General features: G+C 48.3%; 1 protein-coding gene across 4 annotated transcripts in view; it reads right to left on the bottom strand.

Moving 5' to 3' along the window:
* The window catches only part of Arhgef3 (Rho guanine nucleotide exchange factor 3), a 289,379-nt gene that overhangs the window by 247,541 nt on the left and 26,942 nt on the right, over nt 1-14,896 (bottom strand). For 3 of the 4 annotated variants that reach the window (XM_021181453.3, XM_029468792.2, XM_021181454.3), the window contains exon 2: nt 3,379-3,472. In XM_021181453.3, coding sequence (XP_021037112.1) covers nt 3,379-3,422 — 44 coding nt within the window. In that variant the 5' untranslated portion in view covers nt 3,423-3,472. Of the gene's footprint in view, nt 1-3,378; nt 3,473-6,640; nt 6,662-14,896 lie in introns of those variants that run through there. The other variant, XM_085828467.1, reaches the window with a different exon arrangement.

Genomic DNA, 14,896 nt, shown 5'->3' with positions numbered 1-14,896 from the left:
TGCTTCTAGTACACTTAGTGATATACAATAAATGCCCATGGGATGACTCAACAACTCAAACTAGTGATGGGCTAGTTTTCCCCCAGGGGCTTCAGATAATAAGCGCCAGTTGTGAAATAAGAGGGATCAGGCTTCTGGGACCAGCTAATCCCACGAGAGGTAGCTTTGATGCTGTGGAAAGAGCCACAGTCAGCCAGACCTCAGGGATCTGCTCCTGCAGCTTGAATCTGGAAAATTATTTCCTCAATATTAGGCTGTGTGCTGAATTGGTAATACGGCATGAAAGCAGTAAATCTAGGATTTCTCCCAGCTCTGTGTGTGTTTTTTAAAGATTCAGTTTTTTTTAAATGAGAGGGGAGCAGTATTTACATGTGAGTGCAGATGCCTGTGAAAGCTAAAGAGGGTGTCAGACCCTCTAGAGTTAGGGTGGCAGGTAGATATGAGTCAGCACAGGTGCTAGGAACTGGACTGGGGTCTTCTGCGAGAGCAGTACATGTTTTTAACCATTAAGCCAGCCAGCGCCCCCCCCCCCCCCAAATTTTTATGTCTTTAAAATATATAAGAAAGGGCATCTTAGGAAGGCATCTGAAATTGTACTCCACCTGCGCATCTTTTACTTATATATTGAGCTATGTACTGGCTTGTGTGGTACCGAGGGTGGAAGCTGGACCTTCACACACACTGGGCAAGGCTGTACAACAAGCTACATATTCAGCCCCGTCTGGAATTTCTTAATCTTTCAATGAACTCTAAAATGAAACATTTTAGGGCAGAGTGACGAGTTAGGTTTACCAAGGACAAGCAAAACACTTCCTCCCCACTCCATCCCTACAGACTCATTCCTTCTAACGAAATATATTCACTTTCCCACAACAAAGATGCTCAGTTTGGGAAATCCATCCACAGGAGTGCCTGGGTGAGCTCAAGTGAAGCCTCTGATCTTAAAAGTACACAGAGCAGAGGTGCCGGAGGTATACAAAACCCCAGGACCGAATGCTGGATGGGGACACAGCCCCTCCTTTCAGCTCCTCAGAGCTCTCTCCTCTCAGAGAAGAGCCACAGAGTAACAGCTGTAAGTGGCTGAAGCAACTGCAAACAGGGCACGCTGACTCCAAGTCATGTCCCACGGGAGAGCAGAGAGCTCACCTCTAAGCCAGTGCGGCTCAGTTACTACATAACGAGAGAGCACCGGTTAGGAGCCGAGTCTCCAAAAGGAGACCAAATTATCACACTTTTCCTTTTTGCTCCTGGGGGTGGGGCTTTTGAATGAGGTCTCATCTGTCACCCATGCCTACAAAACAGGGAGAAGAGCACTGCTCATTCCTTCTAGAGCCCCTGTGAGGACCAAAGCAGAGAGGTAGGTCGACGGATGCACGGAGAGGATTGACCGGCCGCATACACTCAGGCTGTTGCTGGTTCTGCTGCTGGGCGGATGAAGAAATCCACCTGAAGTCATGAAATCTAACCCCAGGCTCTTCAAAATCTTTCAGAGAGCCAAAAAAGAGGCAGCTGCTTCCACCCCGGACCCCTGGGACAGCAGCCTGGATGCTTTTCAGGAGAGAAAGCAAAGTTGCCTCTGCACCTGTGAAGGGCCAGGACTGCCCAGGTATGCTGCTGGAGCCCTGGGTCTCTGGAGAGATTGCTCCCTGTGAGTACAGAAGCTTATGGGTATCACCAGGAGATGAAACCAAGCAACAGTCCCAAGATGAACTCCCCTCAGAGGAAGAAGGAGAAGAAATTACAACCCCAGAGAGGTATGCTGTCCACCCAGCAGACAGCAAAAATTAAAGAACAGATCTGAGATGAACAGGAGATGAGCAAACAGGAAACCTGGTACTCCACTGACAAGTCAAACTGTGCTCTTTAAAGAGTGATCTGACCATGTTTATCAGATTCTCAAGTGTGTATTAGGATGATCCAGCGACTCTTCTCCTTGGTAACCACCATAGAGAACCATTAGCTTGCGTGCCCAAAGGAATATACTGCAGCACACATCCCAATAAAAGCCAGAACCAGTCTAACCATCATAAGCTGGCTCAGCAATCAGTGAGATAGGCACTCCTCATGCTTGGTATGCAGTGAAAACAAAGGAGACTGACACAGGCTGCCTCAAAAGCATCATTATTGGATACATCATTAAATGTTTTAAAGGGTTATAAAACAGGCCAGCCAGCACAACATGCATTTTAAAAAGAAGAAATGGAGGGCTGGGAGGATGGACCCATGGTCGGGTAAAACAGTTTGCTGCCCAAATGTGAGGACCTGAGATTGAATCCCCAGAACAACACATACACCAAGCAGGCATGGCAGCCCACCTATATAACCTCTACACATGGGAGGCTGAACAAGATTCCCTGGAGCAAACTGGGTATCGAGACTGGGTCAGTCTGCAAGCTCTGGGTTCAAATGAGAGACCTTGCCTCAATAGAGGAGGTAGAGATAAGGAAGACAGCCAACCTCTGGCGTCCGCATACCTGTGTGAGACACACACACACACACACACACCACCACCACCACTACCACCACCACCACTAACACCACCAATAACAACAACAACAAGAACAAAGGAGAAGAAATGAAAGGATGACCCTCCTTCTATATACCTAGATACCCAGAAAAAGTTCTGGAAGGACTCCATCTGTCACCCATGTAGATATTACATCTGTCACCCATGTAGATATTATATAAAGGATAAGCATCGACTGCACTGACCATAGGAAAGAACAGGAATGGGTTCAGGACTGAGAATTAAAATTATTTTTTAATTTCTAAAATGAAAAAATTATAAGAGAGAAAAAGAGAGAAAGTGAGAAAGTGAGAAAGAGAGAGAAAAAGAGAAAGAGAGAAAGAGAGAAAGGGAAGGGAAGGGAAGGGAAGGGAAGGGAAGGGAAGGGAAGGGAAGGGAAGGGAAGGGAAGGGAAGGGAAGGGAAGGGAAGGGAAGGGAAGGGAAGGGAAGGGAGAAGAAATGGCTCAAAAGAGCTCCTGAGAGACTGACCACTCATAAACACGATGTTCTGAGCAGGTGAGGCTGTGTCTGGGGATGAACACCCACAGTTTTGCACCAAGACACATTTTACACCACATTGTTCCTATTGATCCCAGCTCTTCTAGGGCTGAAAAAAAATTCCTTCATATTTAACAATGGTTTCTCTCCTCTGGTGGATCAAACTGGAGATGTGAAAGGAAATGCGAGTTTGGTAGGCAGAGGGTCAAGCCCAGAGCCTGATGCATGCTGGGAAAACACTCTACCACCAAGCTCCTCACCTAGCCCCTTGCAACTTCCAGATGCTTCTGGGTATCTCTCTACCAACATAAACAGGCAAGGAGGAGGCGACACTGTATCGCATCGCTGTGGACACTTTTTCCTTAACTGTTACCTTTCCTTGTGCTCTTCCATTCCCCTGTAAATGCACTGATTCATTACTGTGAAACGCTCTGTAAACTCAGCTTGCCAGGCCCAGATCTTCTTTCCTGAAAAACAAAGGGACCAAGGGAATGGGTTAGAATAAAGTACAATGACACATATGAAGGGAAATGTCACAGAAACCTGTTCCTCTACAACAAATAAATCAGGACTTAAATAAGTCAAATGAGCATCATTTACACACACCAAGAGGGCCACATTAGACTAGACCAAATGCTACCCTGGATCCCTTCAAATCCATCATTTCTTCCACAATCTCAAATTAAACATCTCTAAATCAAAAAAAAAAAATCCAAACTCTAAAGTGCTCCAAGACCTAAAACTTTCAGAACACTAACAAGATCCCAAGTAAAACATTCTAGACCAGGAAACATTGCATTAGTCGTGAAATTAATGTTTAAAATATTGCATAAAGGTAACTTTGGGCTATGTGCGTAAGGTATGTATGAAAGATAAATCCTGTGTTTAGAGCTGTGCCCCCTCTCCAAGATATCTCATTACAGATATGCAGATATTCCACAATCTGAAAAAAAAATTAAAACATCCTGGTTTCCGAAAGGGATAATAATATATCTGACTTCCAGGCATTACTTTCCCTGGCATCCTTGCGATATCTTCCGAGACTATTGAGTAGGTCACCTGGCACAGGACAAGGACCATGGATGATATCTAAAGTTGTCACAAAAATGACTCCTTATAATGGTACCTACCGGACCCCTCAAAGCTCATGATGCCTACATCGAAGATCCAAGTTGAAGTACTCAGGAGTAACAGAGGCTAGTGGGAGACAAGGAGGAACCAGAGAGAATATCCCAGGTGCCTTGGAGGATCCTTCCTCCTCTTCCCTCTGGGAGCATCTGCCCCAGAGGGAATATCAGCCATACTCCTAGGCTCCCGCATTCCTCACCAACAAGACTGTGGTTAACATCACAAGAAAGATTCTCTTCACAGGCATGCCTCTAGACAGAAACCAGCTACTTCACTGGGTGTTACACTAAAAAGAGCAGTCAGCTTCCACTCTAGAAGGTCATTTTTTAGGAATAATGTGTTCACTTCCAACCCAGTGCATCCTAGACAGGAATCAAAGGTGATGCTGGTCACCCACGATCGGCTAATCTGCTGCCACATGTACACCCAGCACTGCTGCTATACAACCACCTTGACCACTGAGCCTCAAAGGCCTGCAGTTCTCTGACTTATCATCCCCCCATCTGGTCCACATGGCTCTGACCTTCTCCCAGGTTAAACACCATCTGACTGGCTCTGATCCAGGTGAGAAGGACCAGGTTCCTAGGATGCCTGTCCCCAGCCAGCCAGACCCAGTGTTAGAGAGATTCCCCAGCCCCTACCTCCCATGCTGGTCTTTCATTTAACTTGTAAAGATCAGACCACAAGATATTTTTAGCATCTGGATCGCTGTCTAGGGCCACTGATCTGGCTTCCATCAGAGCTAACTTCATCAGCTGCCGCCTGTGCATTCTGGGGGGTGGGGCAGGAGTAAGAAGAGCTTAATGACCGACTGACCGTCCAGCCGTTGATCCTGCAAAAGGAGAGGGGAAGAAGTGGGGCCTGAGTACAAAGTTCCGGGGGGTGCCTTGGCAAGGCAGTTGCAAAGCAGGAGGGAAATACCAACCGCTCACATCTGGATCACTCTGTGGCTAGGATTGTCCCATCCCACCTCAAGTCTGGAAGCCAAGATGGTTCAATAGCAACCCCTTCTGCACAAAGCACAGGCCCCTCTCCCTCATCCTCAATGAGAGTCCAACAAACCCCACTCCCACCCCCCACTAAACTGTGAGAGGGCACCTGGGAGGAGTGGCTAACTTGACCCAGGATTACAAAGTGTTCTGTTGCCTTTCAGGTTTTTGTTTTGAGAAAGGGTCCCCACCTCCCTGTAAACTAAGCTAGCTTCCAACTTACAATGTAGCTCGCAGACCCATGAACTTCTAAACCATGAACTTCAATTCCCAAGTGTTCATATTATAAGTACCCCCACAGAGCCATTTGGAAGCCATCAGCTTGTACCTGAGGACAGTGCAAGAATTTCTACCTCAGCACTGAGGGGTGTCACGGACCAGGTTCCAACATGGAATTCTCACACCAGACCTAGTAGGAAGGCACTGCTACTGACTCACCCTAGGAATCAGGAAACTGGGGGTGGGAAGAGGGGGTGCCTGGCAATGGCAGAGGGTATACTTAGCATCCCTGAGATGAACACTCCCGTCCCCCACCCTGCCCCCCAAAATTAAAAAAAAAAAGTTCATAAGGAAGACCTAGAAATGGTCACCCAGATCACAGATACTAAATTACAAATAATGAGCAGGTGCACGACCTTAGGAGTCTGCAATCCTTGCCATTGTATTATATACTATATATTACATATATATAGTGTATAGCTTGATCATGAAGGAATGAATGAACTAATGGACACTGAGCCCCAAATTACCAATTCCTGTAAAAGAAACTTACCTCACACCTCACTTCACGCCTCTGTTGATGATAAGCATAGCCACTACCATTGCCTAAGGCAGTAACCTTGGTTCTCACAGGCATCTGCCCACAGCCAGGGAGCCAGGATCACCAGCATTACAGAGATACACACAGAGCTCCAGGAGGCTGAGACCCGCTCTCAGGTGATGGCAATTCTCACGCCAAGCAGCGGACTACCCAGCCTGGGCTTTTCCTCACCACGTGCCTTGGTTAGTGAGAGCAAGACTAAGATGAGGTCTGTGCTGTTCTAACTCTTCAGATGGAAAGTTCTGTGTCAATCCCAGGTCAATCGCAGCTACTGCTCTGGAAGAGGAATTTAGTGTGACCACGCCCTCATTCCTCTCCCCAGCTGCCTGCAATCTGGCATTTCCTAAGCACTGGCCTCCTGTACCTGTGGCACCACTGTGTCCAGTGGCCATGAGGTCCTGCTGTTTTGTCCCTTAAAACTGTCTACTCCCAGTAGGCACAGATGCTGGTGAGAACATAGAGCAACCAGAACTCAGACGGCTGCTATTGGAGCATCTTGGGAGACTGTGGCAACATCAAGTCACTATATACACTCAGTACAGGATGTGTTCTGGAAAGTTCTCAGTAGCACTTTTCCAAACAGTATTTTACACAAACTAAGTAACAAATGTGTCTTAGTTATGGTTTTACTGCTGTGAACAGACACTGTGATCAAGGCAAATCTTATAAAGGACAACCGTTAATAGGGGATGGCTTACAAGTTCAGAGGTTCAGTCCATTATCTTCAGAGTGGGAGCATAGCAGCATCCAGGCAGACATGGTGCAGGAGGAGCTGAGAGTTCTACATCTTCATCTGAAGGCTGTAGTGGGAGACTGACTTCCAGGCAGCTAGGACGAGGGTATTATAGCCTACGCCCACTGTGACGCACCTACTCCGCCAAGGCACACCTCCTAATAGTGCCACTCCCTGGCCCAAGCATATTCATCCCACCACAAAGTGTGTCCTCCAACAAGACTGTACTACTTCCAAAAGCACTAGGGCTCTATCTTTCTCTTGCATTTTCTGCTTCCAAAGGCTGACCTGTATGGACCCCTCAACTCATCTTTCTCCATCTTCAGAGACAACAATGTGGCATCTTCAGACCTTTCGCTCCTCCCTCAGCTCAAAGTGTCACTTCTCAATCTTGGACACTGCCCCCCCACACACACACACACACACACAACTTCCTCTGTCACTGGGATGATGCTGGTCCCTCTAGATTAATTAATTCAGGACAATTTGCCCCATGGGAAGCTCCTTAACCTAACATCTACAAAGTCCCTCTTGCCACCTAAGGTCACCTACTCTCAAGTATTACAAGTCCTTCCAGCCAGCTGTGGTCGCGCACGCCTTTAATCCCAGTACTCGGGAGGCAGAGGCAGGCGGATTTCTGAGTTCAAGGCCAGCCTGGTCTACAAAGTGAGTTCCAGGACAGCCAGGGCTACACAGAGAAACCCTGTCTCAAAAAACCAAGTCCTTTTAAATCAAGGACATCTCTGAGGAAAGTGGTTCTCACCCTTCCTAATGCTGCAACCCTTTAATACAGTTCCTCATGCTATGAAACTGTGAGCATAGAATTATTTTCGACACTACTTCATAATGATAATTTTGCTATTGTTATGTATCACAATGTAAATATCTGATATGCAGATGGTCTTAGGCAACTTCTGAGAAATGGCCATTTGACCCCCAAATGGGCCATGAGTCCCAGGTTAAGAATGGCTGTTTTAGAATGGTCTTGTGTAAGACACCACAAGCCTCAACCCAGACACTGCACAAAGGCTCATCAAGAGGAAAGAGATGACGTGCAACAACTCCAGCTGAGGACACCTGTTCAGTTGGTTTTCAGAGAGGCAGAGGCGGTTCCAACTGTCCCAACCTCTTAGGTATCGGGTCAGCAGTTGGAGGAATAGACAAAGCCTGGAAGAGGGCACAGGATGGGGTTGGGGACTTCTGGCAAATTTAAGTATCTCTCTCTTTTGTGTGTATTTTGCTTCTGGGTTTTTTTTTGGGGGGGGGGTAAAAACTCACCCTGTAGCCTAGACTAGACTAGAACTCACAGCATGGCATAACCCAGACTGGGTGTGGACTCACAGTAATCCTCCTGCCCCACCCTCCCAAATTCTTAGTTATAGTGACCCACCCTTGGAACCTAGCACTTGAGAGGCTGAAGCAGGAGGATGGTGAGCTCTGGTATAGTCTGGCTTATGCGTGGCAAGACCTTGTTTCCAAAAGAAGAAGAAAGGAACATGGAAGAAAGAAAAAAAAAATCCATGCAATCAGTTTCCAGTAGGCTTCATAAATATACAAGTAACAAATCAAGGCTCTTCGTCAAACATGATCTTCTCATTGTGGATCTCAGAAATGGACCAACCCCCTCAAGGAGACTGGTAAACCTCCTGCTAGGCACTTTATAAAAACGTATCAACAACAAACAGTCAGGGTTTGTCCTCCAGGCTCTTATTGGAGAGAGGGGAGAAAACTCGATACATTTCTCCCTGTGGTCTACCCGCCTCAGGCCTAGAGCCAAAGTCAGAGATAAAGGCTTATTGGATAATTTGGCCTAGAACCACAAGGTCCCAAGCCACCTGCCCCAGATGACCTCACCTCCTCAACAGCCAAGAAAGATGACCCAGAGCCATGGCTAAAAAGCAAGGTCACATCCCTCAAGGACATCTATGGACACTAAACTGAAGCAGTGATAACAAGCCAGACCCGTAGCTGCCCATCACAGAGGCGCACACAGAGGCCTGCAATGCTGATGACAGGCTTAAACCTGGGTGCTCCGGCCCAGCAAGACCTGCTTCTCAGCTAGTGTCCAAACACAACTCGGCATCACAGGGACCCAGCAGGGCATCTGTGGCAGCATGGTACTCTGTCCAAGTACCCACTGACCATGTTTGGATTTCCCACGATGGGCTTCCTGGAGCATCTTCATGGATACACACAAAAATGCTTACGACCCCGGAGTACACAGACTCTCTAAGATGAGAGGAGGAAATGACTAGCAACCCCACCCATCAGCAGGGCATGGAGTGAATGAGGACAGCCCAGGATGGAGGACAGAGCGACAGTGAAAGCAAGGAAACAGATGGCTTTGGGAACTTCTGGCAAACTTAGGTTTCTTTCTCTTTTTTTTATGTATTTTGCTTTTGGTTTTCCAAGATAGAGTTTCACTCTATAGCCTAGACTAGACTAGAACTCATGACATGGGGTAACCCAGACTCAGTCTGGACTCACAGCAATCCTCCTGCCCCAAAAGCCTGTTTTGTGCATTGGAGACAACACATGCCACTTCAAGGCAGAGGCACATACCACGTGATTCCTTTCAGCCATGCTCAGTCAGGCCAGGCTGGTGCCTTGAAACTAGTCATGGTGAGAATTTAATCCAAGGAAACCAGAATATACTCTAACTCATGGCTACCTTTTCCCACCTGTCCCCAAAAGCTGGCTAGCTAACAATCTCTAGCATGCACTGTGTGTCCGAAAATATGTCTAACACTTGGAAGAAACAAATCCTTGGGACTGGGGATACAGAGCGCTGCCATGCTGTGAGTACAACGCTCAGAACTGGGATGGGGAAAGGAGACAGACAATGCCAAAGCCAGCTTCGTTGTTTTTACAAAGGTTTACATGTGTATATGTGTGTGCTGTGCATGCATGTTTTTATGTGTTTGCATGTATGCATACATATGTGTACACATGTATGTGGTACCCACAGGTAGGTTGATGCTGGGTGTCTTCCTTGATTATCTCCACATTATAGATCAAGACAAGATCTCAGCCAGATGGTGGTGGCAGCACACGCCTTTAATCCCAACATCCAGGAGACAGCGGCAGGCTTACCTCTTAAGTTCTAGGACAGCCTGGTCTAGAGAGTGAGTTTCAAGACAGCCAGGGTTACACAGAGAGACCCTGCCTCAAAACAAACAAACAAAAACAAATAAACAAAATATCTCACTTGGACCCAGAGCTTGCTGAATCAGCTCTTCTAACCAGTTGTTCCAGGAATCCCATCTCTCTCTCCCTCTCCCCCCTGCCCCTCTCCCCTCTCTTCCTCCCCCTCTCACCCCCCTCTCTCTCCCTAGTATTGGGACTGTTGTCCTAACACACCCATCAGCATCTACAAGGGTGTCAAGGATTCAAACTCTACTCCTCGCAGTTGTGGGGAAAGCACTTTGCCCACCAGCCATCTCCCTGGTACCCAGGGCTGTTTTGAATATCTGCCTCTGAGATGGGAATCAGGTCAGGGAGCTGATGAAAGTGATGGCAGGCCTCAGGATCACTAATGATTTTAGGATCTTTTCAATTATTTTCCACATTTTTGTTTTTTGTTTTGCTTTGTTTTGTTTTGTTTTTAAAAGCATTGATTAGCTTAGTGCGTTGATAGAGGCAGGAGGATTACAAATTCAAAGCCAACCTGAGCTACACAGTGAGACTGGGCATAAAAAAAATGAATAAAAACAAAACACCAAAGACTAAAGGTATAGCTCTTGCCTGGTATGTACAAGGGCTGGAGTTCCATCCCCAGCCCCAGAAGAAAAGGCACTGAGCATGCCAGCACAGTGTGACATAACAGTTAAGGAGAGATCCACAGGGACAAGGTGGAGAAGGCCAAGCCAGCCTGAGTCATAGATGTCACCTTGGAGAGACACTGTGTGTGTGTGCAGCTTTGATGGGTATGTAAGAGCCTGGAAGTCCAACAAGCTGGGGCCCCTCTGGGGAGAAGGCAGAGGATAAGCAGCTGCTAAACTCAACCAGCCACACCCACCCCCTGGGTCTCACTAGAGGGCCCTTCCTCATACCCTGACACTCTCTTCCCTCACCCTAATTTCACCAGTGTGAACCAGTGTCTCCCCACCTGCATGGGGCGGGGGGGGGGAGATTCCCTGACTAAGCACACTTAGATAAGCACAATGCTTGGTGAACAGATGGGAAATATCCGGGAACTGTGTGTTCTCCCCTCTAACGGAGGATGCCACATAGTTGCTACAGCTGGAAAAACAAAACAGCCCTGGTGGGGATCTGACCACCCCAGAATCTCAGGAAAAGAAGTGGAAGAGATACAACATACAGGACCTGTAGGCCCATAAGCTGCCACCCCGTCAGAGAGAGGAGAGAGCCACAGATACAAGGGCCCGGGGCACTGAGTTTCCACATACAGTGTCAAGATGCTGCAATGCTGAACCAGATCCAGGGCAATTATCACACATGCTCCAGCAAGCACTTCCAACTCGGCTCTGCCAGGCAGCCTCAGGGCCCTCCTGAGAGCTTAGCTGCACACAGAGGGACCTTCCTGGTTTTCTCTGGGTGTCTGAAGCCTGACTCTGTGGGCCCTGCTTCCACCGTGTGCTTGTTTACGGAGGCTCGGGTGGAGATCTGGTCAGTACAGACCTCAAGTAAAAGGAACCAATCCCAGATCCCAAGACAAGAGGGCTTGGGAAGAAAGCCACCAGTGACCCACTCCTGCTGGCCCCAGGCTGCCCTTCTTCAGTCCAAAAGGTACTTCCATTTCATCCAGGGCTTCTCATCTCCTCCATGATTTACTTGAGAAAGTTTCTGTTCTATAAAATATTCCCAGGACTGCTGGAATACCTCAGCTGGTAAAGGCACTTTCTAGCAAAGTGCATGACCTGGAGCTTAATCTCTGGGACCCACATGGGTGGAAGAGGAGCCTACTCCTACATGCCGTCCTCCCTCCCAACATGCATTCATGCCATGGAACACACATACACGCACACACACACACAGTAAATAATGTAATGTTAAAGGGTAGGTGATTCCAGGGTTAGAGGTGCAAGGTCCTCGGGTTCAAGTCTGAGCATCCTGAAGAAAGAGAATGAAAACCCAGCATGGTGGCAACGAGCTGTAATTCTAGCTATGCCAGGAGACTGACACAGGATGATTGTATGAACCAAGAAATTCTAGACCAGCCTGGGCAATATAATGAGACCCCCAACTCTAAAATAAATAAGCAAATAAAAAGTTTCAATGCAACATCAACAAAAACCTAGAAAAGCCTTGAACTATGTAAAGCCATTACTGTCTGCCTGATTCTCTCAAGGTCCCTCATCCTGTCCTCAGTGGACATTCAGTACATTTTTCTGGGTGGACAGGAAACACACTGGTGGCTTATAAAGCCATGGGAGACCCAAAGTGGGGAGGAAGTGAGATACTCAAGTAAGTGGAAACAGGTTTCCTGTCCTGTGCTGACTGTTGTGAGCGGGACGCTCTCAACACAAGTCCATTTGTGGGAAGGGACATAGGCTGCCCAGGGGTCCGAGGACCAGTACCATTGCTGTCCTCTTCCACACCGCCACTGGCAGTGGTGCCGGGCTCTCTCCTGAGCCTCCAGTGCTCCTTTGTACTGGGCCCTTCAGCAGCATGTGCAGGAAAGATCCATCTCCTCACAGACGTGGACATGCAGGCACTGAGGAGCCAATGACAACAAGAAGAAACACATTGCCCTGAAAGCCAAGCACACTTATCCCGTCTCCAAAGTCCCCACTGGAAATGACAGGAACAGAGGAACCCTCAAGGGCCATGCAAAATGGCCACTAAATGCTCTCGTGCTCATTTTTCAAATTGAAGCTTTAAAACTGGATCCCCTGACAAGGCAAAGTTTGCTGACCTGACCCTTCGCCTACCAGGGCATCTACTAGAATGAGTGTCACAGAGCTGGCACATCCCACTCCGGAATTCACTCAGCTCCAGAACAGCAGCCCAGTCTGCCTCATTGCCAATTACTATATGTAAGGGCAAGTGCATTTGGGCAGCATCCCCTGAGCAGAAAAAAAAAAAAAACTACTTTAAAATGCCACAAATAGGTGAGCTCTCTACACCGGCCCCCCTCTTGAGAGAGGGTTTCTCTGTGTAGCTCTGGCTATCCCAGAACTCTCTCTCTGTAGACCAGATTGGCCTCAAACTCAGAGATTTGCCTGCTTCTGCCTCCCGAGTAATGAATGACCAAGACTCACCCAGGACCTTCACCCCATGAGTGAGGTCATCCAAATGGCCAGTGAGATGGACACCGTAACCCTCACCTTTCAAAGAAAGAAACAGATTCTGGCCTGTGCAGAGTGACCAAGCTCCGGCCACTGTAACTGGACAGCACCATGGAATGACCAAACCTCCCAAAGCCCTAATGATTCATAGGTTCCGACAGCTGAGTCTCCGATAACAACCCTCTGGCTGCATGTTAGTGCCATCCCTGTACTCTGACCCTCAAGTGTCAGCTAAGAAAGATGGTGCTAAGGGAAGAAGCAGCTGCATCCTTCTAACACTGCCTGGCACATAATGAAGTTAGTGGGGAAATCCTACGGAGTCTAAAATTACCCTGGGATCTCCCCATGAAAAGGTGATGAGGCAGCTGGCTGTACCTGCAGTACCAAATCACATCAGTCATCAGAATTAGAAGACAACAGGAGCCAGGTGTAGAAGCTGAGGCAGGAGGATTCCAGAGCAGACTGGCTACATAACGTGACACCATATTCACAGAAGGGGAAGAGAAAAAAGGAAGAGGGAACAGGGAGGGAAAGGCAGGAGGACGTGAGCCCGATGCTCCTCGAGGGTAGAAGAGTTGTTCCCCAATGGCATCCCTCCCAAGGGACTGGCAAGGAGAAGGAGACCATGCGCCCAAGTAAACTGGGGGCGTGGGGGGGGCAACAAAAGGGAAGGGAAGCAGCACAGCTGTAACTCCCACATGTGCATCTGGACTGCGGCCATTAGCTGGGCAACGGGGGCAGGCGTGACGAGCTTAAGGAACCTCACTGTCCTCCTCGTCTGCCCTTTCCAGACCATACACTCATTAAGTAGACTAAATGGTTAGTCCTCTGTCGTTTTCCTTTTAGCTTCTAATTTAGTTTGCATAAATTAACTACCAGAGGACCATAGGATGCAAGAGGACTCCAAGCCCATGCTCCCAGAAATCCTGGGTGACATGAGTTTATGGCTGACAGGCTACTAAGTCACCTATACTATAAACGCTTTCAAGATATAAACTATCAAGGGAGGCCTTAGGTTCTAACGTTGGATTCCCAGAACTCTCTGTTTTCCCCCACCTAGCAGCTATGAGGCCTAGGAAAGGACTTTTCTGTGCCTCAGTTTCTCCAACTGGAAAAGGGTACTATAAAGGACTCAAACTTGTGGGGGTTTTGTGAGGACTCGAGCCGAGAACCCACCACAGTGCCTCACCTAGAGCTAGGGTCCCTTTCTCCTTACAGAACAAACATGAGAAGACAAAGTGACTTCCAGGCAGGCTACCACACAGCTCACTGCAGGCTCGCTGGTGAGCAAGTCCCACCTCCCTCCTATTTGCCTGGCATGGGACCTCCGCTGGACCGACCAAGGCTAGGGTGGCTGGCTAGTTAAGGGCCTGCGTGGCAGCCCAGGAAGCTTTCCCAAGCATCTCGGCTGTGCACACAGTGGGGTGAGAAGGCAGATTTAAAAAAAAAAAAAAATTACCTTGTGAGGAAACATTACAGACCCACCCAGAAGGCAAGACTGTACTCGCATGGAGATCTCCAAAGGCTGAAAACCAGCATCCCATCCAGTCAGTGCGTAACCCTCCATGTACCTCTTGAGTGCTTCAGCTCCTTCCTGCTGGGTTGCTGGAGGTATAGCGAACTTCTTTCCAGACACCTCCCCCGACCACACCCCCCACCTGCCTTCTACAAACTCTCTTCTCTCCCCTGACTCCAGGCTCCTAGGTTTGGATCAGCTTTGCAAGACACCCTCCAGAATTCTGGATCCCAAAAGATTCAATTCACAGACGAAACAACACAGGAGGTGGGGAGTGGGGAGGTGGGGGGCGGGGAGGAGTGTACTGTGAAGCTGCCAGCCACACCCAGCCTCAGCCTTGTGCCAATTGCCAGCCCTTTCCCTGCTGTGAGGAGACTCAGCTAGGGGGTTACCTCTCCCACGTGATGGGCTCTTCTCACTAGGCAGATAGGCACAGATATCCAACACCACACTT

This window comes from Mus caroli, unplaced genomic scaffold, assembly GCF_978045245.1.
Source record: "Mus caroli unplaced genomic scaffold, Mus_caroli_1 scaffold_12, whole genome shotgun sequence".
NCBI lineage: Eukaryota > Metazoa > Chordata > Mammalia > Rodentia > Muridae > Mus > Mus caroli.
This window is presented reverse-complemented; position numbering and strand designations above follow the sequence as displayed.